The following is a 25950-nucleotide window of genomic DNA, read 5'->3' as shown; positions in this document are numbered from 1 at the left end:
TATTTCAAATACTTAAAAATGAAAAAAGTTATATAAAAGGCACAAGTTATCAAAATATGTAATGAACATGTGATTAAGAGTCAGGCTTTTTATGACTTCTTATGCCTATTCAAATTTTCTGACTTCATGTTTCAACTTCTCTCCCCTCTTTCTTTTCTCTAGCTAAGCGTTTCTTGGTACCACTAGAGGGAAGCATAATCCCATGTACTTCAGCACTTTTCCTTTACTCTAAAAAGCATCCTAACACAAAGCTAAAAAGGTTCAGAATGTGCACTATGAATGCTTACAAGTAAAACAATCTAAGAGGGAAACTATATGGAACTGATTAAAAATAATGGATACCATTTGTTCAAAACTGTCCACCCCTACATACTTATATTTGCCAAATTCTTTAATAATTTAATATAATATGCACATGGAAATTTTCTAATACATGCATATATGTTACTGGAGAGAGGGATCCTGCTGACTTGGTATGCTTCTAAGAATAAGCTCTTGGGGAGGTAAAGCTAGAATTCACAGGAGATGAGTTAATGTCTTCCTCATCTCTAAAACGTATTTTCTTTAAAAAAAGAATTACTTTTTAATAATTTGTAGAGGAATAGATTGAAGACTCAACTATCTGACAGAAGAAACACATAGATGGCATAGACAAATGAATCAAGCAGGTTCTCAGAAGTAATTTAACAAGGAAATTAAAAGACATTTAAAATTATTTGATGGGAATCAGGTAAAAGGACAAAGGCATGGGTCAGTTAAAATGGTAGAAGGAGGGATTTAGCATCAAAGGTGATCTAAATGTTATGCTGGGTATTATGTCCTTGGTTGGGGTGTTGTTATAATCAGTATTTTGCATATAGAATACTCTATAGGCATCTATCTTCCCAACACTGGATGGAGGGTAATCTTCTGAAATAAATACATATCAAAATAAGAATTAAATCACACACACACATGAAGCAGTGCTTACAGTTAACTAACAACTGTGATTGGTAATAAAAGAGAGAAACTGAGCCCTTTACAACAGTTCAGCTTCAAGAAGGAAGGTCACACACTTTTTCTCAAAGTATCAATTCAGGACCAAATCAGAATTCATAGAACTGCACATGATTTGAATATAAGTTCCTTGATAACTGAAGTGGCATCTTCTTGAACCTCATTGCCTATGTTCCAGGTTGCCAAAAGTTTATCAAATCTGCTCCTTTGCAATACTTGTACATTTGTGCATGAATTACAGGTAAACATCTGCCTGAATTACATTTTTGATACATGGTTTCACACAGAAAAAAATAAACAGAGGCAAAATGACTCAATCGCATATCAAGCATTTGTCCATGGTTCTTCGTATACAGATAAAGGAATGAAATGGAGCCTGCATGCACCATTGTTAAGCAGCTAATGCTTAGGCTTATTCCATTCCACATATAAAGCATAAGGCAGCTAAGGAAGTGTGCGTGGTGCTTAGCATCTTTATATGTCTATATTGGCTATGTAATTTGTAAATATCAGTTCTGAAAATATTAGGGATAATTGGCCCCATGCCCTTTATGATCTAAGGGACTCTGATTCAAGTCCAAAGGGCAGTATCTCCTTTTAAGGGTAAAGATTATGTCAGCTCCTTCCACACCCCACGTATTTATGTATCCCTTGTGTGAGATATTCTCCAAGGGGACACACGGTAAAGAATAATCAATCATATGAAACATCCCAGCCACCATAGATAAACTAAATACATAGCATTTCTTAAGGTGCATTTGATGGAACATGAGCATTGCAAGATACTCCATGAGAAAAGGGCTATGGAGACAACAAGTATGGGAACTAGCTTAGAGTTTACATCCTCTCTCGGAGCTCACACTGCACACTAGCATAATAAAGGCTCTGAGAAATCCTACAGTGAGAAACAAAGAGAAACACACAACCAGCCTTTCCCAAGGGGACCTGAACTAGCTTTTATATTATTTGCTTAGGGTTTTCCATGATACTAATGAATGGCCCACAAAATGAATGTTATTTGCAAACAAGACTCAAAAGATTTTTGTTTGGTCTCCATTTCCCTTGGTGTGTGAAATATTAATCCTTCAGGAAAGGGAAAGACAAGCTCTACTTACAATTCAGTGACATCTCTTGGAATACCTTTGGGCAAGACCTTCAAGGCTTTGTTGCTACATCGGACCACCGTGTCCAAGCAGGTACACTCCGTAGGACAGCGAGAGAGTGGGGAACAACTATTGTCATCATTTCCTAAATTGCCAAAAGAAATACAGGAAAACCCAGATTTGTGGCTTTGAAGAAGCTAGAAGGGATTTTATGCCTTTAGCTTAACAAACACAAGAGTCTTCAGCCATATGATGACTTATGTATAGGATATTAAGTATTTACAAATCGACACCATACATTCTGTGCAGGTCTCTTTTCAGACTGCCTAGGGCAGAATTCCAGAAAACAATTCACAGTTTGTATTATCAATACGATTATAATGTGTTCTTTGTTCAGTTGTTTATACAAATTATACTTTTAATCAGAATATGTAAACTGAATTATGGAGAGATTGAAAAGAGACAGACATGAAGAGACATAAAGGGACAGATTAGTTTTACATGGTTAGCAAAAAGTATATGGGCCCCTCATTTGAAACTATACGGCTCAAATGAGCTCTTCATTTATTGCCAACAATTATAGAACCTATGTTCTACCTACATTACAGGGCTATTATGAGAATTAAATGTGATGATATACAGAGAGTACTAAAAAGTGAAAACTATTATTCTTGTTAGGTTTACTAGAATTTCTATTTTATGAGTCAATTGCTTTTATCATTGGTAGTTAAATGGCAATTACTAAAAGAGATGCTTAGAATAGTAAAGAAAAACAAAAATGAAGCTATTTAAATAGTATCAACCACAAGCTGGAAATTAGAAAATCTTCTAAAACATTCAGAAACACAAACCAAATAGAGCTAGATGTGAGAGTACAGTCTGAGCAAGTAAGTGCCCTGTTGCTAAAACAAAACAGCAAAAACAAAGCAAAAAATGCATAATAACTATTCATTGCCTGAACTATGATGTACTGTCTAATTATGCCCCACAGCATCAGAACAATCACCAGAGAGTATCTGGTGGTCACAGACCTGGCCAGGTTTTCTTACCATCATCACAAGTGAAGTCTTGAATGGCAACATCCTGGATGGGGATTTCTTTGAGGAAGTAGGGTTTCTGACATCGAGGATTTCCCGTTACAATTCTTTTCTTCCTGAGCCATTCTCCCAACCAAGCCAGGTAGCAGTTACAATTAAAAGGATTGGCCAAGAGGTTTCTAAGCGCCACAAGCAAACAATGCAGAGCTCAGTTTAGAGGTTCGCTTTCTGACTTCTCAAAACCCCATGCTACCATTTTCCCGTACTGTATCTGTTGGAATGATTCCTTCTTAGTCTTTGTATTCATCCCACCCCCAATTCATGCTCAGTCACACACAACATATGGGATGCGTTCTTTGACTGAAATATCTATGTTTGGAACTTAAAAAATAAGAACAATATTTTCATATAAGAATTCTTCAAATCATTTCATATGAAAAATAAAGTGAAGGTGGCAATTCAGGGTTTAGGCAGTGAATCCTGATAGATATCTCATTTAGAGATAATTTAGACTTGTCAGAGATCTGACTTACTGTCAAACTTCCCTACACTGATAATGCAGTAATTTAATATAAAGATGAAGGCTGATTACCTTATATTATTGAGTTTAACCTGACAACAGCTATTTCATTAATTTGTCATTTCAAGATTTCCATCTCTTATTTGCTCCAGAGAATAGGTTTCCCATCTGAACTGACAGCTGAGTTGATTAAATGCCAGTTATAAAAATGAACTTACTTCTACAAATCTCAATACTTTTGGCATCTCACCACTTCAGCACAAACCTATTGACAATCCCATTATTTATAAACATGCCATCTTTAATATGCACAAATTAGTCACTTGATGGAAAATGTCACATTTTATGTGGAAAGAGGATTAAGTACCTTACTGATGGATGGATGCTTCCCTCAAATTATTTCTTCAGGGACTTGAGCTACGTTGAACATGATTTTTTTCCTTCTAACTACCTTTTCAGTTAAATTAGTATTTTTAGATGCCACCATTACCAGGAAGCCATATCAGTTATAAGGTTTATCATTTCAAACACTGCTTTTTAAATACTGACATACAAGGGGCCTGAAACACTTGGAAAGTTTGTTTGTTTTCTGACACTTTCTGAGTTCTATCTGTAGACCTACAAATATTCTTTATTCTCCAACCGTCTACATAAAATGTGCTCCTGGATAGGCTCAGCCTATTTCTTTAATACCTTCTTAATATCACAGTAAATGCCCTCTGGTGAGCTTTTATTGTTGGTCTGGTCATCCTAAGATATCTCCTGTCATTGTGAATGATCCTTTTGAGTACAGTTTGTTGGCAATAACCCTATCAACTCTGTTTTTATAATACTTATATTGTGAAGACTCCAATGTGAGAGCACTGGGAAAAACAAATCTACATTTCTTTTATTTGTAAAAGAATAAAATAATTCTCAATCAAATTATAAGAGTATCATTTATAAATTAAGCCACATCACATTGTTATAAAAACAAATGACTGAAAAATACCATGATTTTTGTTAAATTTTAATATAGGATAGTAGGCAGTGTTTTTAGAAAAATTAAAATAAGTTTAACATGAACAAATTTGTCCTTTTTAAGAAAAGTCTAAGTCTTTGATCTCATTTTTATGAAATGCTTAGTAATACATTAAAATCTTATCAATAAAAGTAATAAATATAATACACTGGCTCAATTAATACATAAATGAAGACTATTTTTCATACTTACAGAGTAGATAAAGAATGGAGAGTATCAAAAGCCCCTGGTGCGATTGTAGTAATTTGATTATCATATAAAGAAAGCAAACGCACAGAACTGAGTCCTGTGAAACTGTCGTTCCCTACGCAGCTTATACGATTACTTCTCAACATCCTGAGGGAAAAAAATACAACATCATTAAGGAGATAAAATATCAGGCAATCGATTTTGCCTATCTTAAGACCGAAACAACCCCTCTTTGCAAATGTGTAGCATTCATTCCTGCTTTCTGAATGTTCTCCTGTCACTAGGAATTGCTGTAGATATGTACAAGTCATCCATTGGTATCCCTGGGAGATTCATTTCAGGACCTCCTGCGTATACCAAAATCTGTGGCCCTCCATATCCACGGGTTCTGCATTAACCGCGGATGCTTGAATCTGCAGATGCAGAACACGTGGATATGGAGAGCCGACTGTATTAAGAACCTTGTGCTAGAATAAAGTGCTTAGAGTTGTCAGTGATAACATTCAGTTACAAAAACCCATGAGCCTCAGCACCAGCTTACAACCCCATCTAGTGAGGGCAGAATGTTTTCCTTTAATGATACAATTATGTTTGCACTATTACATAATGTCCTAATTCACCTACAGCTCTCTAAGCCCTTGAAGCCCCATGATTTATATATTCTAAGAAGCATTATATTTGCTGCTGAAGAGAAAGGAGGCAAAAAAGAATCAATAGCCACAGAATTGGAAGAATGGCTATAGAAGAATTGAGGGCATCTCAGGGACTCACAGCCAAGTCAATGTCAACACGGGCTGGAGGAGGCAAACCTGACTGAGCTTCCACAAAGCCTGAACAAATTATTTGTTTTGACTTTAGACTTAAAAGGAGGCAATACTTAAGAGATCCCAGTTGTTCACAATAAAATTCCTCTTGAAAAAAATTCTGACCATTTTTTCTTTAGTCATTGCCATTAACAGGATTAACACTTTTGTCATTTCTTCATCACTGCTAAAATTTTAGCTGTTTCTCGATTCTTTTCCCAAAATGTTTATTTGTGGGGCTTAGAAAAGGAATGAAAAGCTTCTTAAACTCCCATGTAAAGATGAACAGTCGCCATAAACTTTATTCAGAATTTCTGAAAAGTTAATATTTTCCTTAATGCTTCTAGACATGGGTTGATCACCCTGATAGAAGACTGCAAAAAGAACAACAAAGCATTCCTTTAAAATTCTAGATTGTCCTGTAATAAATAAGAAATATCAGCTGTTGCATTCTGCTAAGTCGCAGACAACGAGAAAGGATAATGCCCTCCTTATCAAGGCATCGTTTTATGTTAGGAAACAAATGCACAACAGAAAAGTAGTCCTATCAGTACTATCCTTTGTCATAAATAGTAAAGAACATTTGGTCTTAATCTTGTTGGAGTCACGGACTCCTGGGAAAAGTCGAAAAAAGCTTTGCTTTCCGTCACTGGAAAAATCCACAAGCACACATATGTACCACATTTTGCCTGCAACGTCGGGGGTTCAAAGACCCACTGAAATATGTACATGTACGAACTAAGAGGTTTACTAGTCCTAAAGGGTTGAGAAGTCTACAGGCTGTGAGGAGGGTCTTGTCAAAATCTTTATAGCTCCAAGCTGAAAGAGACCACTTAAAGCAATAGCTATGTCCCAATAAACCCACAGAAGAACTGTTAATACTCCTAGCTTGGTCTAAATGATCTGTTTTGCTGCTTGAGGTACAGTGGGACTAAGTAGAGAGTCAGTGGGTGTCTGTCTCAGGTGCCAAAACACAAGAGGCACAAAAACATTGCTAGAAATATAACAAAGGAGAAGGCTGAATTTAGAGAACTTGTCTCACAGAGAGTCCTGTGACCGGACCTAGCCAGAAAAGAATACTTGGATAAACTCTTTGGAGTGGTGCTATGGACAGAACTGTGTCCCCCTAAAATTCATAGCCTTAAGCCCTAACCCCCAGTATGACTGTATTTGGAGACAGGGCCTTTAGGAAGGTAGTTAAGGTGAAATGAGGCCCTAAGGGTGGGGCCCTAATCTGATAGGACTGGTGTCCTTAGAGGAAGGGGCACCAGAGCTCTCTTTTCCCACACAGAGAGGAAAGGCCACGCAAGGACACAGAGAGAAGGTAGCCATCTACAAGCCAAGAAAAGAGTCCTCACCAGAAACCAACCCTCTCAGCACCTTGATCTTGGACTTCCAGCCTCCAGAACAATGACAAAACAAATTCCTGTTGCTTCAGTCACTTATCTTGTTACAGCAGCCCAAGGCTATCTAATGTAGGTAGTTACAGGCTCACCCCTCATCCTCCCCTTCCCATCCCGACTCACACGGCCCCCTTAAGGAGAAGGTTCTAGTTACAACAGTCACTTGGCGACTATTTAAGAAGGGAGACTTTTGCCTGCTGCAGGATTTATGTTTTGCTGAGTTACCTGAGGCAGCTTGGGGGAGGGGAATAGGGGCAGGAGTAGATATAACCCCTACTTATAGTATATAAGTATATCTTCTCTGTCCGTGTTCTACACTCCCAGGATCTCCTCCATAAAAAGACCAAAGGGATATTTGCATTACATTTTGCATTTCGAAGGGACTCCTAGTTAGCCCATGGGAGCGGTCAGCAGGTGGCAGGTTGGCTGTGTTGGATGGTTCGGCTCCAGGCTACCCCAGGAAGCTCTCCTTTCATGGGCAGGGGCTTTTTTGAGTAGGATATGAATTGGGGATGCTGCTGGCTGGGGAAATGCCTTCTCCCTCTAAATCTGTTAAAGGGCAGGCAATGAACTTCCTTGGCTCTCAGTTACCCTGGGCACGAGGGCTCTTGGTGGCTGCATGGGGCAGGGTGAGGGTTTGGGGGAGACAGTAGAGCTTGCAATTCCCAAGGGCATGTCTTGGTTACAAATAATTTCCTTCGTGTCTTCCAAAGGCTTCAGAGTTTCGTTGGCGTCTCTTCCAATGTTTAGGCCGCCACTTTTGTCAAACGTAATTTTATGCTTTAGAGATTATGAAAAATACGCATACACACAGAAGAAAATTCAAGTAACTCAAAGTGTTGTCCTTACTCGTCAATTCAAGCCCCATCTTCCTTGGCCAACAACCTTCTGGAAACACATAGGATTTCTTTTTCCCAACCTCCCTACCACTGGGTAAGTAGACATACACTTAGCATGTTTTCTTTGAAATAGACAGTAAAAGATATACCACCAGCCAGTTTCTCTCTTTTTCACTAAGACCTTGCAGGGGCAGATGAAGGCAGTCTCCAGCTAGGCTTATTCTGCTGCAGGTGTTGGAGTGGGTTCTGAAGCTAGCGACCTTGGGCCAAGAGAGAGTATTAGGTGGAGGTATTTGAGGAAAAGGAAAGAGAATGATTGTTCTAAGGAAGAACAGAGGAGCCAGATCTGTACAAGCACTGGAGCAAAGATAATCTTTTTTGTTGAAGATTCAACAGCCAGGAGAGGTTCTTTTGATCATTTGCAAGCGGCATACTGAAGTCAGAGGTATCAGAGTCAAGGACTGTTTTTCTTTTTAATAAATTAATTTATTTTATTTATTTATTTTTGGCTGCGTTGGGTCTTTGTAGCTGCGTGGGCTTTCTCTGGCTGCAGTGAGCAGGGCCTACTCTTGGTTGCAGTGTGCAGTCTTCTCATTGCGGTGGCTTCTCTTGTTGCAGAGCTTGTGCTCTAGGCATGTGGGCTTCTGTAGTTGTGGCACGCAGGCTCAGTAGTTGTGGCGCACGGGCTTAGTTGCTCCATGCACAGCCTGTGCAATCTTCCCGGACCAGGGCTCAAATCCATGTCCCCTGCATTGGTAGGCGGATTCTTAACCACTGTGCCACCAGGGAAGCCCCAGGGACGTTTGCCTCTACAAAATGTGCGTGTGCATATGTGTGTGTGTGTGTGGGTGTGTGTGTGTGTGTGTGTGTGTGTGTGTGATAGAGAGAAAGAGAGAGAGAGAGAGATACAGACAGAGAGAGAGACAGATACAGAGACAGATATAGAGAGACAGAGACAGAGCAGACATGGGGGGGGATGAGGAAAAGCAGGAGCTATTCCCCCTCCCAGGAATATAATGACCTGGGAATTACAATCCTGTGGTAGAAAAATCACAATGCAAATAAGAATACTTACAAAGTTTTGAGGCTTTCCAATCCCTTGAACATCTTATGCTGAACATTTTCCAAACGGTTACTCGTGAGAAGTATTTCGTTTACACCAGCTGCGCCTTCAAATGCTCCCTCTTCAATGTCTGTGATCTTATTGTTGCTAAAATTTCTAAATAAAAATGGTTGAAACCAATATTTGAAACAATTTCTTTCTAACAACGAGGGCACTGAGACAACACGTCTGATCATTTTCTTCTACTGAATGAACGTCTTCCACAAAAACTCTAAGCTCTTCACTGCCTGGCATTCCCAAGGCTCTGAAAAGTCACCACTTCCTGATTCCATCAAGCCAAAGTGATAATAATACAAAGGAGAAATATCTATGCTGAAAAGTACCAGCCTGATCAATGATCTGCCAGGGCCCCCAGGGATATAAAACTCTTGAAGTCAGGTACTGAGTTGTGTAAACTTTTATGTTTGCCGCCACACTTACTAAGAAACTTTTCAAAGAAGTGCCCGATTAAAACTGTTGAATGAATTAATGACTCAAAGAAGACAACTGGATAGAGAAAAGAAGGAAAGACTATGTTTGCATTTAGATAGCATCAGAAATGTATCTGAATCTGAGATTGTTCCCAGTTAAACTTCTCATGTAATAATATGTCAAAACAACCAACTTAACTGCCAGTATTTTGTATCATACAAAATACTAAGGCTTGCCCAGAGGGCAAGAACATCCAGTTGAGGTAACATCTTCCTATAGGTTCTCTCTCTTTCTCAAGGCTCACTCCAATACCAGGGATGCCCACAGAACAAGGATCATTTTTAGGTACCGTTTTATTCCTTTCAGAACGCTGCACATAGCAGCTGCTGAATAAATATGTATTGAATTGAAAAGCATCTTAGAGCTAAAAAGAAAAAGCAGTTAACGTCAGTGAAAAAGGAGGACAGTTAAGAACTTAGAAACTCTTTGGGAGGCAGTGTAATATGTGGGTCAAGTGCACAGGAAATGCTTTCAGTCTGCTCTGCCACTTACAGCCTATGTGACTGTGGACCAGTTACATATATGAAAGCACAGATATCACAGAACTATGTTTCTTTCCTTCTCCTGATGTTTCCTGTTATGTGGAGGGTACTCCATGGACCCTCATTCTTGGCCTCTGTCCTGTCCCTCTTTCCATCCAACTTGGGTGGGGGAGGGTTACTGTCAGAGTGTTGCTGAAACTGCTGAGCTTATAAACTTATTTTAAAATATGAGTTGCGGACATGTAGTAACACAAATGAGCTATCAAGTCAGTTTACCAATCATTAATTTTGACTTTCTTCTAATGTAAGTTTAATGAAGCAAAAAGTCAAACAGTTGACATGAACGTGCTGAAAGAGAAATAACAGCATGGTTTGGGGAACAGTAAAGGAAGTTACAAAACATTACTGAACTCATCTCTAATGCACTTAGTTTGCTGGATTCCTGCTGTGGCTACATAACAAACTAGCTGTCTGAGTTAAGGTAAGATGCTAGGGTTCTGCTACAGAAAACATGGTAGCCATCACTGGAAAACATAGGAAAGAGCCAATTACTTAGGTTCCTCTCAGAGTTTACCCTAAATTCATGTCACAGGTAGTCACTGTATAGACATGTCTCTGAATCTTTTGTATTTTCCAATTTCCTACGAAATCTAAATAAAACTGCAAAGGTATAAGAAAACACAGCACTACAGATATTTAAAAAGATGGTTAATATACGGCTTACATTTTACGTAATTGAGGAAGTTTCTTGAAGATGCCTGTAGCTTCCAACACTGTAAATTCATTATTATTGAGGCGTCTAGGGAAAACAGAAACAGAAAAGTTTCATTCCCAACAGTCAAGAAGAGATTAAATTTTATTTCTCGTACAGAATTATAACATTATTTAATGAATATCCTAAAGCAAAATATAGGACACATATCACAGAAAATTTGTGGGAAGTACAGATCTTTTCCAATTTATCCCATATTTTAATGACCAAAATAAAACATATTAAGAAGCACGTAGTGAAGAAAACCAATCATCGAAATTCAAAACCAACTCTCATTCAGTAATCTGTAGAACAAAGTTTCTCAAACTTTTTTTTTTCACTATTACCCCTGCCTCCAAAAGCACTTTAGGATATTTTATTTCTAGTCACTTCTCCATAAATATGTATCAATCAGCTTTACTGATATACAGTTTACACACCACACAATGTACCCTTTTAAAGTGTACAATTCGGTGGTTTTTAAAATATTCACCAGCTTGTGCAACCGTCTTTGCTTCCTAATTCCAGAACATACTCATCGTCCAAAAAAGAAACCCCATACCCATTAGCGGTCATTCTCAGTCTGCTGCCCCCCACTGCCTCAATCCCTGGCAACCACTAATTTACCTGCTGTCTCTGTGGATTTTCCTATTCTGAATATTTCTTATAAATGGGATCACACAAAATGTGGCCTTTTGTGTCTGTTTTTTTCACGTGGCATAATATTTACAAGGTTCTTCCATGTGTAGCACAGGTTAGTACTTCATTCTGTTTTATGGCCAAATTACATTCCATTGTGTGGACATACCACATGTGTTTATCCATTCATCAGCTGATGGATATTTGAGTTGCTTTCACTTCTTAATCATTATAAATAATGCCACTAGGACACCGGCATACAAGATTTTGTATGGCTGTATGTTTGCAATTCTCTTGGTTATGTACATTGATGTGAAATTGCTGTGTCACGTGGCAAATCTACGTTTAACTCCTTGAGGAAGAGCCCAACTCAAAAGTTTCTCAAAAGTGCTGCATCGTTTTACCTTCCCACCAGCAATGTATGAGGGGCCCAATTTCTCTCACCTATTACTGTCTTTTTAAAAAGCCATTCCACTGGATGTGAAGTGCTTTCTCATTATGTTTTTTTGTTTTTCCTCATTACGGTTTTGATTTGCGTTTTCTTCATGCCTAATGATACTGAGTATTTTTTTTTTTTTTTTTTTGGTACGCGGGCCTCTCACTGTTGTGGCCCCTCCCGCTGCGGAGCACAGGCTTTGGACGTACAGGCTCAGCGGCCATGGCTCACGGGCCCAGCCGCTCCGCGGTGCAGCATGTGGGATCTTCCTAGACCGGGGCACGAACCCACGTCCCCTGAGTTGGCAGGCGGACTCTCAACCACTGCGCCGCCAGGGAAGCCCGATACTGGGTATTTTTTCATGTGCTTATTGCTCATTTGTATATCTCTTTGGAGAAATGTCCATACAAATAATTTGACCACTTTTTAACTGGGTAAGGTACATTTTAATTGTTGGGTTGTAAGAGCTCCTTATGTATTCTGGATATGAGTCCCTGAGCAGCTATTTAGATATATTTAGATATTTATATATTTAGCCGATATTTAGATATATGTTTTACAAATATTTTCTTCCCAGTACTGATTTTTAAAGGTATAATTAAAAAAAAATCTTAATTTCTTAAAACACACACAACTTTTGCTGAAAGATGAATTAGATATGAATTTCTAAATTCTTGAGTGACAAGTAAACTTATTTAAAGTGTTATCATGCTGGAAGATAAAATTTGAATTATTGTTTGTGGTATTATTGGAAATAAATGTAACTCCCTACATGATAGTAAATAGAGAGTTCATGGCTTTTACTGCATGGTCTCCATGCATTTCTAAAGTCCTGGACCTATGAAATAGCTTCATGAACTAACAGAAATTTTAAAAAGCATCATTATAACCACTAGGTAGTGAGTTTCTGCCATCTTTTTGAAAGCATTATATTATTTTTAATTATTCAAATTGCTTAAAATTCATTAAGTAACAGGCATGAGTATAGGCACTGTGGGAGATAAACTATAAAACACAATCTCTGTCATCAAGGGGCTATAATCTAGTTGAAGACAAGAGAATTATACATGCACAAAAAGACAACCAACTTTGCAAAGCAGTTAATGAAAAATACCATATGGTGCTAGACATAAACATTGCTAAGATGTTCTAAAAATGATGAGGTTTCACTAGGTTTTTCTTGGATTTTTAGAAACACTAACATTAAATGTCATACTTTTATAAATAAAGTCAGTGAAGGCCAACATACATGGGCACAGAATCTATAAATGATTCAAACATATTTTAGACCCTCGTATGTGTTAGGCCCTATGTTAGTGTTATAAATATAGATCTGATTACACTCTGTCTTTTTAGCTTTTCCTGCTATGATATCCATTGTTCAGAAAAAAACCATCCTTTGTGCTTCATACTTGGTAAACATTGAATCCTTCCACTTGTGAGTCAGTGAAGTAGCACAGCTGATAAAAAAATGACTCTGATTGAATTCATAATTAACACAGATTCAAAATGGTGACTCCAAACTATTTTATTTGGTTGCTGAAAAGACTACATTAAAAATCTATTAAGTGCTTAGAAATGGGTTTGGACATAAGTAATATCCAAGAAATAAATATCAAATGAATGTATGATTATTAGCACTACTAAGTGCTAACTGAATTTTTGAGAGGTGAGTTAATTTCTGTAGTTGTATCTTGGGCCAGAAAGATGAAGTAAGAAAACCTCTAATACATATACTTGTACAAAGAAGAGTTATGCCAATGTGTGTCAATTAAAATTAATGTAATTATTGAGAATGAAAGGGCAAGACAAAAATCCCAATGCTTTGATGCTTTCATTCCTTCCCTCCCAAATAGGATTTTGTTGGGAGATGAACTTACAGCTCTGCGGTGTACTGGGGAATGTGGTCTGGGATTTTGGCGAGTTTTTGATTGGAGCAATCTACTGTGGTCCCTTCACAGCGGCACTTTTCAGGGCAAGCCAGATCGGCAAAGCAGTCCCCACTTAATTTTGATCGATAATCTTCTGTACCTATTGAGGATTCAAGCCAGAAAAGAAGATACTGAGTCTGAAGGTTAGAATATTTGTTTATTTGTAGGAAGAAAAAAGTAAGATAACTATAGATTATGCAGCAGGGAGACAACTTGGGGAATTTTGGTCAATGGATGTCAGGAGAGGGTTAAAACAAGGGCTTGGAATTTGCTGGAAAAAAGAGTAACCAGATTCACAGGACAGGAAAACATTAACAGAGTTGAGCTTTTCACAGCTGTACTTTCTGCTGATCCAGTTATGAGCCATTCTAGACTATTTGACAGCTAATCACACAATGGCTACTAGTCGTGAAAAAGTTTATTTTTTCTCTGAGTCAAGAATTTAAAATGTATCCAGTAATAAACATATGCCTAGATATCATTTTCAATTAGGGCTTTCAAGGCAAATAGATGGACTCAGGTTTTTAAATTTTCTATGGTCTTTTATTATTCTCTCCCTCTCACATAATCTTCAGAAATGCTTAAAAAGCCCTCTTTTGTTCATTTTGATTTTATAAAAAGAAACAAGTAAATCCTGATTTAAGCCTCAGCAGCTTGTCATGCTGTAGAAAGCTGCGTGACGTTCCATGGTGCTTGACGGAACCATGTTTTACTCATACCTGGCAACCACATGGTTAGATCAAGCACAACAGAAAATCTCGCTACATAACCACTACACCATCCACTAGGCCAAAGGTAAGACCAAGAGGAAAGATGAAGGGAAGCAGGAGAAAAGCTACAGACGTTCTGGAAACGTAATACTGTTTACATGACATGCATTCTCCCCGCAGAATGTTTATGACCATAGTAAGAGTATTACTACCGAAGATTCCCTGGAAACACAAAGAAGGGGCTATACTGAAAGGTGCCTCCAACGTTCCTCAGAACTGCAGAATGGAAACAACAGCTTTCGGGAAAAAACATCCAGGAAGAAGTTGAAGGTGCGCTACAAGGACAACAGAGAGGCTCAAAAGATCTGTGGTTTCTTCTTGGGAAAAAAAAAAAAGGGTGCAAAAGAGTGAGACTAAAAGAAGATACATCAGGATTGAAAAGGGAGGATATCATGTTTCAGATCAGACACTTTTACTTACAGCCAAAATGGTGAATTCCTGCAAAAGTAAAGATCACCGAGAAGGAAAGAAAGACAGTAAACCCAGTTAAGATTCACATACACGTATATAAAACTCACTCAGGTCTCTTCCTTCCTCCCTTACTGTGGCAATTATCGGGGAATGGCCTGGTGTGACAAGAATCGTCATGCTTTGTAAACTTTCATAATCATTTTTTGAAGCACAGCAGTACAGGAAAAGCAATGGCATACAAGATGCACCGCACAAATTAAGTTCTTGTCAATTCCTCTAAAAAAATGAAGTCTCCACAAGATAAATTTTCTTTGAGTGCTCACTGTAATCTCTAGATGCTATCCAGAATGGTGGTAGGCAAGTAGACATGTAAAATGAAGTGAAAAACTAATCGTGAGATCTTCAAGGACTATCACCGGAACACTTGGATTAAACCTTAGGTTGTGGCTTACATGCTTCATAATGATCTTTCCAACTTATAAATAATGTCACTTAATTGAAATGGAATCAGGATCTCGGAAGAAGTTTGCAAAGCTGAATATAACAGTTTCATTACATTTGCCAATTAATGTTGTGGCATTTACTGAGGATCTCTTGTATTGTAGTTTAAGCTTTCATTTAAAAAGTGAAATAAGGAAATACAGGGAACAAAGTCTAAGTGACAGATACACGAGATATTTTACATTGAAAATAATCTGCATTCAATGCAATGGTAATGCTTATTTTATGGTTGCTCTTTAGGCAAGCTCATATTTTAATTAAAATCTGGAAAAAAAAAGGGAGGAGAGGCCCAAAGAATTCTTCTGAGTCCTGACTTCTATAATTATTTGTTTAAATCATGTAAATTGAATGACCAGAAACTGACAATTAAGCCATGATATCTGACATAAAAGTTTTGGGTTTTTTTTTTTTTTTTCCCCAAACCTATTTTGGCTGCTGTTAATAAGAGGACAAAACTGTATCAGAATTTATGAAAACAACCTGACTTTTGTTCCTTATTTGGTGTATTTGAAATATTAATTTCTAAATTATTGATAAAGCATATTTAAATGTGACAGATTGAATAATTTGATAATTATATTCACTTCTCTAATTTGGGGATTTAAGTAATATCGATGTTTTATCCTATAGGGGTTCTGTTTTTCAAAATGGCTTTTTCTGGGTAATAGCTATCAGATGACTTTCTACTTAATAATTGGGTAAAAACACTGAATTTTAAAGATTGCCAATGAAGGCCAATCAACTGTTCTTTTCAACATGTTACTTCTTATGCAGCCAGTGTAATATATATATTACTGATCATTCAAGTCAAAATGTGTAATGATACAAAATCTGTTAAATGCATACAATTATTCATATTATAATTCAACAATGGCAAGCAACGCATATTTCCTTAAAATAGAGACCAAACCCAGAGTTCTTCTTAAGAAAATAAGTACGTTTTTTCATACTAACACCATATAAATATTTTTTAAATTTATAACTATTAAGATATATTATAGTCTAGAATATACCCAGGATATTGTAAATGTAGCCAATGAACTACTAACATGTATTTTTATATAATGGTTTAAAACAAACAAGTCAAGAGGCATTTTACACAATTGGCAGGCAAGGAAAAAATAAGTAAAGAAACATATTTCAAAGAGCTAGTTCTAGAATCATCAGCCTTGATAGTGTTAAGACTGCAGTGGTAAAACATTTCAATTATTTTTCTAAGAAACATTCCATTCATCTGCCTAAGTTATCCAAGGCACTTGGTGCCCATGAACTTCTGATGCTTTCAGGATGGATGTCAATATTGTTTTCGTGGAGTTATACTGTGACTCCAGGGATGTAAGAATTTTAAATCACAAGCAAAGTCCAACTGCACATAAATCAGCAGGAAGTTGCTGCTTTGGTATAAAAAGTGAAGCAACAGCAAGCAAAGTAAAGCAAAAAGTAAGGGATACTTTTTTAGTATAAAAAATCTCTATAAAAAAGTAAATCTCATGATGGAAAACACAGTTCTGTGTGTTTGAGACTGATTTCATGTAGAACTAGTTCTTTGACAACAGAAAGGTCTCTGTCTTTAAAACCAGCTTAAGATGCTATATTTTAAAAACAGGTTGAAAGGGCAGATATACAACATAAGGAGAGAAAATTATTTAAGTAGAAAGCCATAGATTGAAACATTTTAGCTACTGTGAGAAATTTCAGATAATGTGCCAAAGTGAGAGAGAGAGAAAAAGGTGGGAGTTTAATAGTAATATGTTTAACATCAGAAGCTGCATGCAAAGGTCAGGTTTTCAGGAAACAGCTACAAGTGATCTATGCAGAAGGAAATATAGCTACAGAGTACCCACTGGATTTTCCAAAGCATGCATATCAAAGTTTTAGAAGCTACATTTTATAAGGTGAGGAAAAGGTGTCTGAAGTTAGTCCTACTACCGAGCAAAACCTACCTGGAATGAAATACTGTTCTTTAGCTAAATAAAAAAAGAGAAAAAAAATAGAAGATGCACCTGAATGTCAGCAAGCAGAGATATGAGTTATATTAGATTAAGAATGGACTAAAGTTACTATAGATAATTAAGTGAAAATGTATATTCACAGCAGTGGCTGAAGTATAATCATGTACAGTGAGTAGGAAATGCATCTGGAACCATGGACAATAAAGGGCTTTGTTTTGATATTAGCTTCTTAGTATAAATTAACTGCCGAATGTGAAATAACTCCTGGAATGGTTAGGTAGCATACTACCCAAAACATATAGAATGCACTTTATTATGAGAAATTAGAAAAGATTATACCTAAGCAAACAGTAAATTTCAACGAAGTAAGTTTTCCCTTTAATATTAATAAAATGCATCTATATTTCACTTTTTATAAGTAAATGTAATATTCCCAAAGTGTTAAAAGATGGCCTTTTGGAAAAAGAATGTACCCTCACAGTCCTATTCAAAATGTGAGAATGCAAAACAAGAAAACAGCATTCAGTGTGAGAAGCAAGGAATCCAGAGCTTTTTTTCCCCCTACTTCTGAGCCTGAGCAAATCAAGTAACCAAATCTCAGTTCACTTTCTTAAAGAAATGGAAACATGATTAATTACTTTACTCTTGCTCAGTGAAAAACAATACAACAAACTTGAGACTTACAGACTTTTAAAGGCACTGAGTTAGATAAAAGGCCCCTGTTAAATTCAAACCCTGGGATTATAGTATGAAGTATCCAGGCGTCTTTTTTTCTTTATTTCTTCTGCTGGATATTGTGTTAAAAAGGTTACATGTAGGAGTGCTACATGAATGGTGACTACAGTTCTTTTCCTTCATGGGCAGAAGAAAAAGAAATACGATTCTGCAATGTTTGGTAATTCAGCTCAAGGCCAGCTGTCTGTACATCTCACTACTGTTTTGGGTAACGCTGTGGAAATGTTACACAAAGTAAGAACTTACCTGAACAACGGAATTTCTTGCTTTTGATCTGTCCGATTCTTTTATTTGCCAGACGCCGGGGGCTGGTGCAGCGGGCACCACTGGTCTCGATTGGGTTGGTATGAAGATAATCCGCCAGCCACTTGAGATGGCAGTCACAAATAAAGGGGTTCTGGGCCAAATGCCTTTCAGAAACACATACAGAACACTTTTACACATGACTTGCAATGAACTCAACTCTCCAATTCAGAGTGAATACAATGGTCATCACGTTTGATCCAAATCCTATATACATACATGGTTTGAATGGCACGGAGAGGTGAAAAGGTCCCCTTGGCGATGGTCTGAAGCTTGTTGTCATATAAGGAGAGGAGGTTCAGGTTGTGCAGATCCTGAAAAGCATCTACCCGAAGGCAGTTTATCTTGTTGGCATTCAATAATCTGTTTGATTAAATAGTCGTAGAATTAAAGTGTAGTATCTCATTAACCCATCTTCAAGACTCTGTTGTTCTTGAGAAAACCCAATCAAGAAATCCATTTCTTTTACCCTTAACATTAAGTAATCATTGAGGTATCACAGGCTGAAGATTTGGGGTCATGGCAGATAAAGCATGGGTCATGTCTAATGATTGGATTGACTAAATCTAGTGGTACTTATACATTTATTCAACAAAAATTATTAAATATATTCTCTGGAATGTGTAGAAGTACAGCAATAGACAAAGGTGGGTGAGAGCCAGTTTCTCTGTCAAGGGCACCATAAAGTTCTTATAAAACATTAGTCCCTGGAGCTGCTCTGTGAAAAAGAAGTTCAGTCCATTCTCAAAACGGTAGCCAGAGTGAGACTTCTAAACATAGACCAGAATACATCACTCCTCTCTCAAAACCATGCAACAACTCCCAGTTTGCTCTGAATAAAACCTAAGACTTGACAATAGCCCATAATGCCCAATGGGATCTTTGGTTCCTTTTTTGAACTTTACAACCTCCAAGTTTTCTATTCCTGGCTGTTTCAGCTCCAGCCACACAGGTCTCCTTGCCAGACTCTCTTCTCTGCTTGGAAGGCTCTTCTCCCAGATGTCTGCCTGGTTAACTGTGTTGCTTCTTCGAGTCGGCTGCAATGTCACCTTTTCCATTCAACCTCCCCCCGCCACTCCCTCCAATACCATCAGCCTGTCTTTGCCCCTCCCCTATCCTTAGCATCTCAATTCCTTTACTTTAATCTACTTTTTCTATTTTCTTAAATACACATTTCTTTCTGTTACGTGTGATTTGCTTATTTATTATGTTCTTGCTGACTGCCATCTGCATGAACCCTCTCCCAAGGGTATAAGGTCCAGACAACAGGGATATTAGTCTATTTTGTTCTCTGTTGTTTCCCACATGCCTGGCATGTGCTAGGTGCTCAATAAATATTTGTTGTTGGACGACTACTTTATAACCCTCTTGGAGAGTGGCATTATCACACGAAGACCCTCATTCTGCATTATACATATCCATTTCACTTGGTTTAACATAATATCCCACAAACTTGTTTTTTCTCATATATACCAGTGGTATTCTGCATCAATATTCTGTGGAACTGTGGTTTACAGATCACACTTGGGCAAACATCATTCTTGTAGGTTATATGTCCCTGTGTCTGCCTGACTCTCCACCTGCCTCAACCTTCTGGCCTATCAAGGTCTCACAGAAGGTCCACCTTCTCCAGAACAAGACTTTTCCAGAATACAACTGCCACCCAACTAATGTATTCCTTCCTCTAGGAAGTCAGTCAGTGCTACCTAGTCTTGTCAACTATTTTATAGAGGCCCTCATGTTTGCCCAAAGACAGTTTAGCCCTTCAGGGGCAGAGAATTTTCTTTGATACTTCTTTTTCTCTGTCACCATTCAGTTCAGAGCTTTGATACTTCGGACTTTAACAAATATTTAGTAGCTCAAAAAATATGTGCCATGTGGTTTGGGTATGATGCTTTCTTATCTAACACACTGAAAACTGTTTTCCCATTTGCCCACCAGAATCTCTGTAATTCAGGGTATTCCAGTTTTACTTGCCTTTTTAAGACCTCAATTCCCTGCACATGCAAAGCCAGGACTTTCTAGTGGTGGTTCTCCCTGCTGTACTCTTTTTTTATCTTCCTTCAGAAACTGCAGTTTTGGTTTTCTCTGTGATCTATATAATACTTTCTTAAGAGCTTAGAGGCATGGTTTGAGGTGTGGACTGATTAATCCTATACTTCCCCACTTGGGGCCACAACACACGGCCCACTGGCCATGTTCCCTAACTAGTGAGCTAAGAAAGGAGCTGGAAAGCACAATGCTAAGGACAAGGAAAAGATGCGGAGCCTGGAAGACACAACTAACAAAAGTGCCGTTCTGAGCACTTTGTACTTAGTTTACATTTCAGGTGGTCCAGAAATTAGGGGGACAGTACTGAACACTACTTTCTTTTGTTCCTTCCATTTACCTACTTCTCCTCAATATCTCATCTGTTCAAGCAGATCTAAGATGTTTAACCTAACCAAATTCTCAACTAACCATAAAGAGTCTATTGTGCCACATTAGCTCTGGCAGGCTTGGTCTAGAGATAGAACTTAGGGCAGAGGGAGAAAGCTGGCTTTTTTAGTAAGGTTTATCTACATACAGATTCCCAGTGTTTATCAACCCACTTGTTACAACAACTACCAATAAGTGTGTGTGGAAAGAAAAAGGTGCCATTTTTAGTGTTGGTACCAGGCAGGACAGTGGTAGCAAGAGAATGTAAGTGAATGGTGAGGAGAATAATGCTAAGAAGATGTGAAAGAATGACACAAAAGTAAATAACAAATAGGCAACACTTGGCTATAGTACCTAGCTATACCTATAATGTGTATAGAGTCATCCTATTCAAGATCAGAAACAATATTTGCTAACTTCACTGCAAATGAAGGGTTAAAAAATAATTTGATGCCCAAATAAAGTCACTAGGTGACAAAGGTCAGTATTTATCATGACGGATTGGTCTGTTGTAAAATCAATTTATTGAGTTATGTAGCATTAAGAAGAGAGAGAGAATGGAACAGAATTGACAGTACTATACATAGTGAGGTTAAACAGTTTTGTTAATGATTTGCTTCATTTGTGTGTCTGTATGAACAGACACACACGTGTATATGTGTACACACATGTATATGTGTACATATATGTATATGTATGACACACATGTGTATATGTATGAGCTGTGTTGTGATATAAAATATGTTTCTGCATAATAATGAAAGGTTTAAAATGTGGATAATAGGATGTAATTATAAACATACATTTATCAAGTAAGGAAAAAAAATCAACCTTTGGGCTGTTTGTGAGACCAGGAATAAATTTTTACCAAGTAAGTGGTTCAAACCCCAACTCCAACAAATACACACATCCAAAAGAGAAAATAGCATTCTAAACTTGAGAATTTTAAAGTAGACTGACTGTGGGCTAGTTGAGAGAAAAAATTATATCATACTCATCTTTCTATCCACAGTAGCTAAGTCAGTGTGTACCCCAAATGAGATACCCTATGTGTTTGGTGATTTGAATAGACTTTGATGGTCCAAAACTAACAATCTTAGTATTATCATATTTTTTCAATCTCATTTTCGTATGAGCATTAATTAAGACACCTGGGGTCAAGTCTTATTCTTATAAATATGTATCATAAATACTTCTTTCGAGACAAATAAGTTGTAGCTATTCTCTAAGCAGAGTGGTCTTTATAGACAAAATCCAGGAAATTGACAGATAATTCTCTCACTAAAGATTAGTTTGAGTGTTACCACTCTGTCCTAGGCTACTAAACACCATCTTTGTGTTGGGGGATGTTATTCTAGTATTGTCACTGTTGCAGATTCTTTGGACAAAGGTGGATAAACATATTACCATGTCTTTCTCCTTTCCAATTATTGGTAAATCAAACCAGAGAAATTTCATAAAGGGCAAGGATTCCACAAACTATAAATGACAGAACAGCCAGGATGCCCACATTTATGACAATGTGGAAAGAAAGGTTTGGGAACAATTTCAAAGTGTTGTGTCTTCAAATAAATAACCACCATCAATGTTAGCTTCACTAGACTAATCTTTTCCATTTCATTAAGCTATGTCATTTTGGGTCAAATTTTTCTGAAGCCTCCATGAAATACGAGATGGTACACTGGCTAAAATATATATTTGGGTTCAACAGATCAGAAACAATCAAATACTTACAGTAGCTGTAAGGAAAACAGTCCTTCAAATAAACTTTTTGGGAGTTCTGTGATTTTATTTCCATAGAGGACACTGGAAAAACATGATTTGAACAAACAAAAAAATTAGACATCAACCAGCAAAACAAATTCAGCCAAACATATGTATTCAGGCATATAGGAGGTTAGTAAGCTCCATACGTCATAAAAGCCATAGTTGAGTAAACAAACTTCAATTTGCAAATGTTTTTTCCCTGATTATAGATTAGACGTAGCTTATGGTAGAAAGTTTGGAAAACATAGAAAAACAAAAAAATTAACATAATTTATAATTTTATTCCCCTTTCATAGAAATGTCCACTGTTAAATTGTCATGTGTTTCTACACACACACACACACACACACACACACACACACGCACACACAGTTCATATGTAATGAGAGCACACAGTATATAACAAAGGAGAACAGCAAATGTGGAACCTACTGTTCTTTAAAGGGATGAGGTTTAGGATTATCATAATGGAAAACAGTGAAAGGAATCCACATAAGTGTAAAATTTTCGTTTTAAACATATAATGTATATGCATAAGAAATGTAAGATTTGTGAAGACAGTGATCATTAATATTGATACAGGAGAATTTTTTAAATGTATGTTCCCCAAAGAAATATGAATAGGAATGTATTGTCATGTCCCTACCTCTGATTAGCCACTAAGTGTAGCCACAAAGTGCAGGGACCATGACTTAATTACTTCAGCATACCTGGTGCCTAGGTTTTGACACACAGTGATGTTCTAACATTGGATTGATGAGTGAATATTGTTTGAAGAGTAAAATGAGTAATAAATTAGCACAGGAACAAATTAAGGAATAAATTAATGTATTCACAGAAAGGGTGAGATGAGGGGATTTCAACAGCAAATAAATGAAAATGATTGACTCATCATGTTGGCTATTGACCACAGATCTGCAATGATGCCCCTCTATTCTCAGGCCTCAAAAGCAGAGGACCACAATTATGTGTAGGAAAAGACAGAAATTATATTTTTAGAGGAACAATTTGACAACATGTATCAAGAGTCATAAAGATGTTTATATAAATTTTAACTTAGTTGTTTCTCTCAAGAGTTTAAGAAAAAAATCGGAGACAAACACAATATTTTATCTGTCAAATGTTGTTCATGGAATAATTTATAACAGTGAAAAATTAAATACAAATAAAATGTATCCAAGTTCCAAAGAAGGGGATTGGCTAAATATATATTTCACATTGATAAAAATCATGTTCTGAAGAATATTTAGTGAAATGAAAGTATTCATGATACAACACTAAGTTTAAAACAGCATAATACAAAAGAATATATTATAGTATAATTTTAACTTTGTTTAGAAGAATATATACATATATACATAGAAAAAAAGTGGAAAATCTCTAGATGGTAAGTGACTTACTGTCCGGAGGTCATTTGAATTTGAATCTATATATACTGTCTTTATTTTTAAAATATTCTCTAGGATGGGCATAAATTACTTTAAAAAGTCAGAAGTATTCTTTTGGAAGAGAAATAAATGATGTCATAAAATGTGGAGGAGAGTGGGAGGGAGGGAGACGCAAGAGGGAAGAGATATGGGAACATATGTATATGTATAACTGATTCACTTTGTTATAAAGCAGAAACTAACACACCATTGTAAAGCAATTATACTCCAATAAAGATGTAAAACAAAAATGTGGAGGAAAAAGCCAAAATGAGAATCAAAATAATTAATATGTTTGGCAGCTGTACATGATTACTGTTTGGAAAGGAGGAAAATAATGCAAGAGAGATGAATCAGAGTGAGGAAAAAGCTGTTGCCTTTTAAGATGTCAGTGAGAGGTGGGATATATTACAAAATATGAAGAGAATTCTTAAGGGAACAAATAAAGCTGGGTGCTATGCTGTACAATGTGACATTTCATTTGTATAGATTCCAGTGGTATAGTTATACAGTATAACATAAAAATTCATTTGTGTAGAATATAGATTTTTTAAAAAACTTAACACAATTAGAGAAGAAACAATTTTAAAAATACAAGAACAAAAGAGAGAATTCTACATTGTCAGGCTCAAGGAGGTAAGGGTGTTAAGAAAGGGTAGAGCAATAATAATATATATCTTAAGGTCAAGAATAAGAGAACAGAGGGCTTTAGGGAACAAATGATTAGATCAAGGTGGCACCAATTCGGGATATTCAACGGAATATCATTCAAGTAATGCACTCAGCAATAGGTATCGTACACTCATTATGTGCCAGGAACTTTGCCAGGTTCTAGGCTTCGTGCCCAATTAAACTGAATCCAGCTGTTACTTGTTCAATGTTCACCATTGGCCCGTGTGCCAGCCGCTGATACAACTGAGATGAATAAAAGGTATGGCTTCGAAGAGACACCCAAAAGGGCTATTTTGAATATTGAAGGAGTTTCACATTTTGAACCCATCGAGATCTAAAAAGGAAACAGGATGTGTAAGAACTGTGGGGAACCCACATCAGAATCAAAGGGTGAGTAATTTAGTAGGTTGTTCACTTGGGTCTTTTGTTTCAAAGGTTGGTTCAAATAGCACAAAAGGAGGACTAGCTAGACAGTGTGACATACTTACACTGTGAACATTTTCTTTTCCAACAAATCATTCTGTTTTCTTTAAGATCATGATAAGAAAATAGATGTTTACTATGAATGAGACAATTTGGGTACAGGGGAGAAAAAGACGAAAATCACAAAAGAATGTAGGAAATCTGTAAGTGTAGGTATAATTGGGTATATGGACTATCATAAAAATATTATAATAAATACTTGATATGATGGGGATGAGATTTCTCTACAAAACGGTATAGCAATACTAGGGCTGAATAGTTTTTTTACACACAGTGAGATCGAAATGGTAGGAAGGAAAAAGGGATTTAAAAATATCAAAAGTCCAAAGACCAGGACAGAACAATTGGATGGCAGCCAAGAAAATAGGGCCAAAGTCTATAAAAATGAGGGAAAGGAGTATCATCACATAAAGATACAAACTGCAAGAGGGCCAATGAGAATCTTGCTAAACTCATAAGAGGGAAGGAAAATTTTTAAAAATCAAGATAAAAATAATTCAGGTGAAAAGAAAATAAATACATGAGTAATACGCACAATTTCCAAATACCAAGAATGACAAATTGGGTAGCTTTTCTACAGTTTTCTTATACATGGCTTATATTTGCCATTCTATATACAGTACATTATGCTGATAGAGAATTTTTTATAGTCGTTTGAAACAACAGGGAAATCTTATGGCAGCTTTTGTACCTGCTACAAGAAGGAAGGCTAAGAATACTAAACCGAGTTTCACTCTGGTGTTTCAATACTGGGACAGTAAGATACA

At 36.9% G+C, this 25950-nt stretch overlaps 1 protein-coding gene across 3 annotated transcripts in view; it reads right to left on the bottom strand.

The window, feature by feature from the left end:
* SLIT2 (slit guidance ligand 2) overlaps positions 1 to 25950 on the bottom strand; it is a gene marked incomplete at both ends in the record, with an annotated part of 381466 nt that overhangs the window by 72017 nt on the left and 283499 nt on the right. For 2 of the 3 annotated variants that reach the window (XM_082837578.1, XM_082837576.1), the window contains 10 exons: positions 2112 to 2244; positions 3149 to 3315; positions 4870 to 5013; positions 8987 to 9130; positions 10712 to 10786; positions 13694 to 13844; positions 17370 to 17393; positions 18360 to 18523; positions 18636 to 18779; positions 22569 to 22640. In XM_082837578.1, the coding sequence (XP_082693704.1) occupies positions 2112 to 2244; positions 3149 to 3315; positions 4870 to 5013; positions 8987 to 9130; positions 10712 to 10786; positions 13694 to 13844; positions 17370 to 17393; positions 18360 to 18523; positions 18636 to 18779; positions 22569 to 22640 (1218 nt within the window). The remainder of the gene's footprint in view (positions 1 to 2111; positions 2245 to 3148; positions 3316 to 4869; positions 5014 to 8986; positions 9131 to 10711; positions 10787 to 13693; positions 13845 to 17369; positions 17394 to 18359; positions 18524 to 18635; positions 18780 to 22568; positions 22641 to 25950) is intronic. The other variant, XM_082837577.1, reaches the window with a different exon arrangement.

This window comes from Leucopleurus acutus (genome assembly GCF_964270905.1).
Source record: "Leucopleurus acutus genome assembly, chromosome: 4".
NCBI classification, from domain to species: Eukaryota; Metazoa; Chordata; class Mammalia; order Artiodactyla; family Delphinidae; genus Leucopleurus; species Leucopleurus acutus.
Note: the sequence above shows the minus strand (reverse complement) of the source record. Positions and strands in the feature narration are given on the sequence as shown.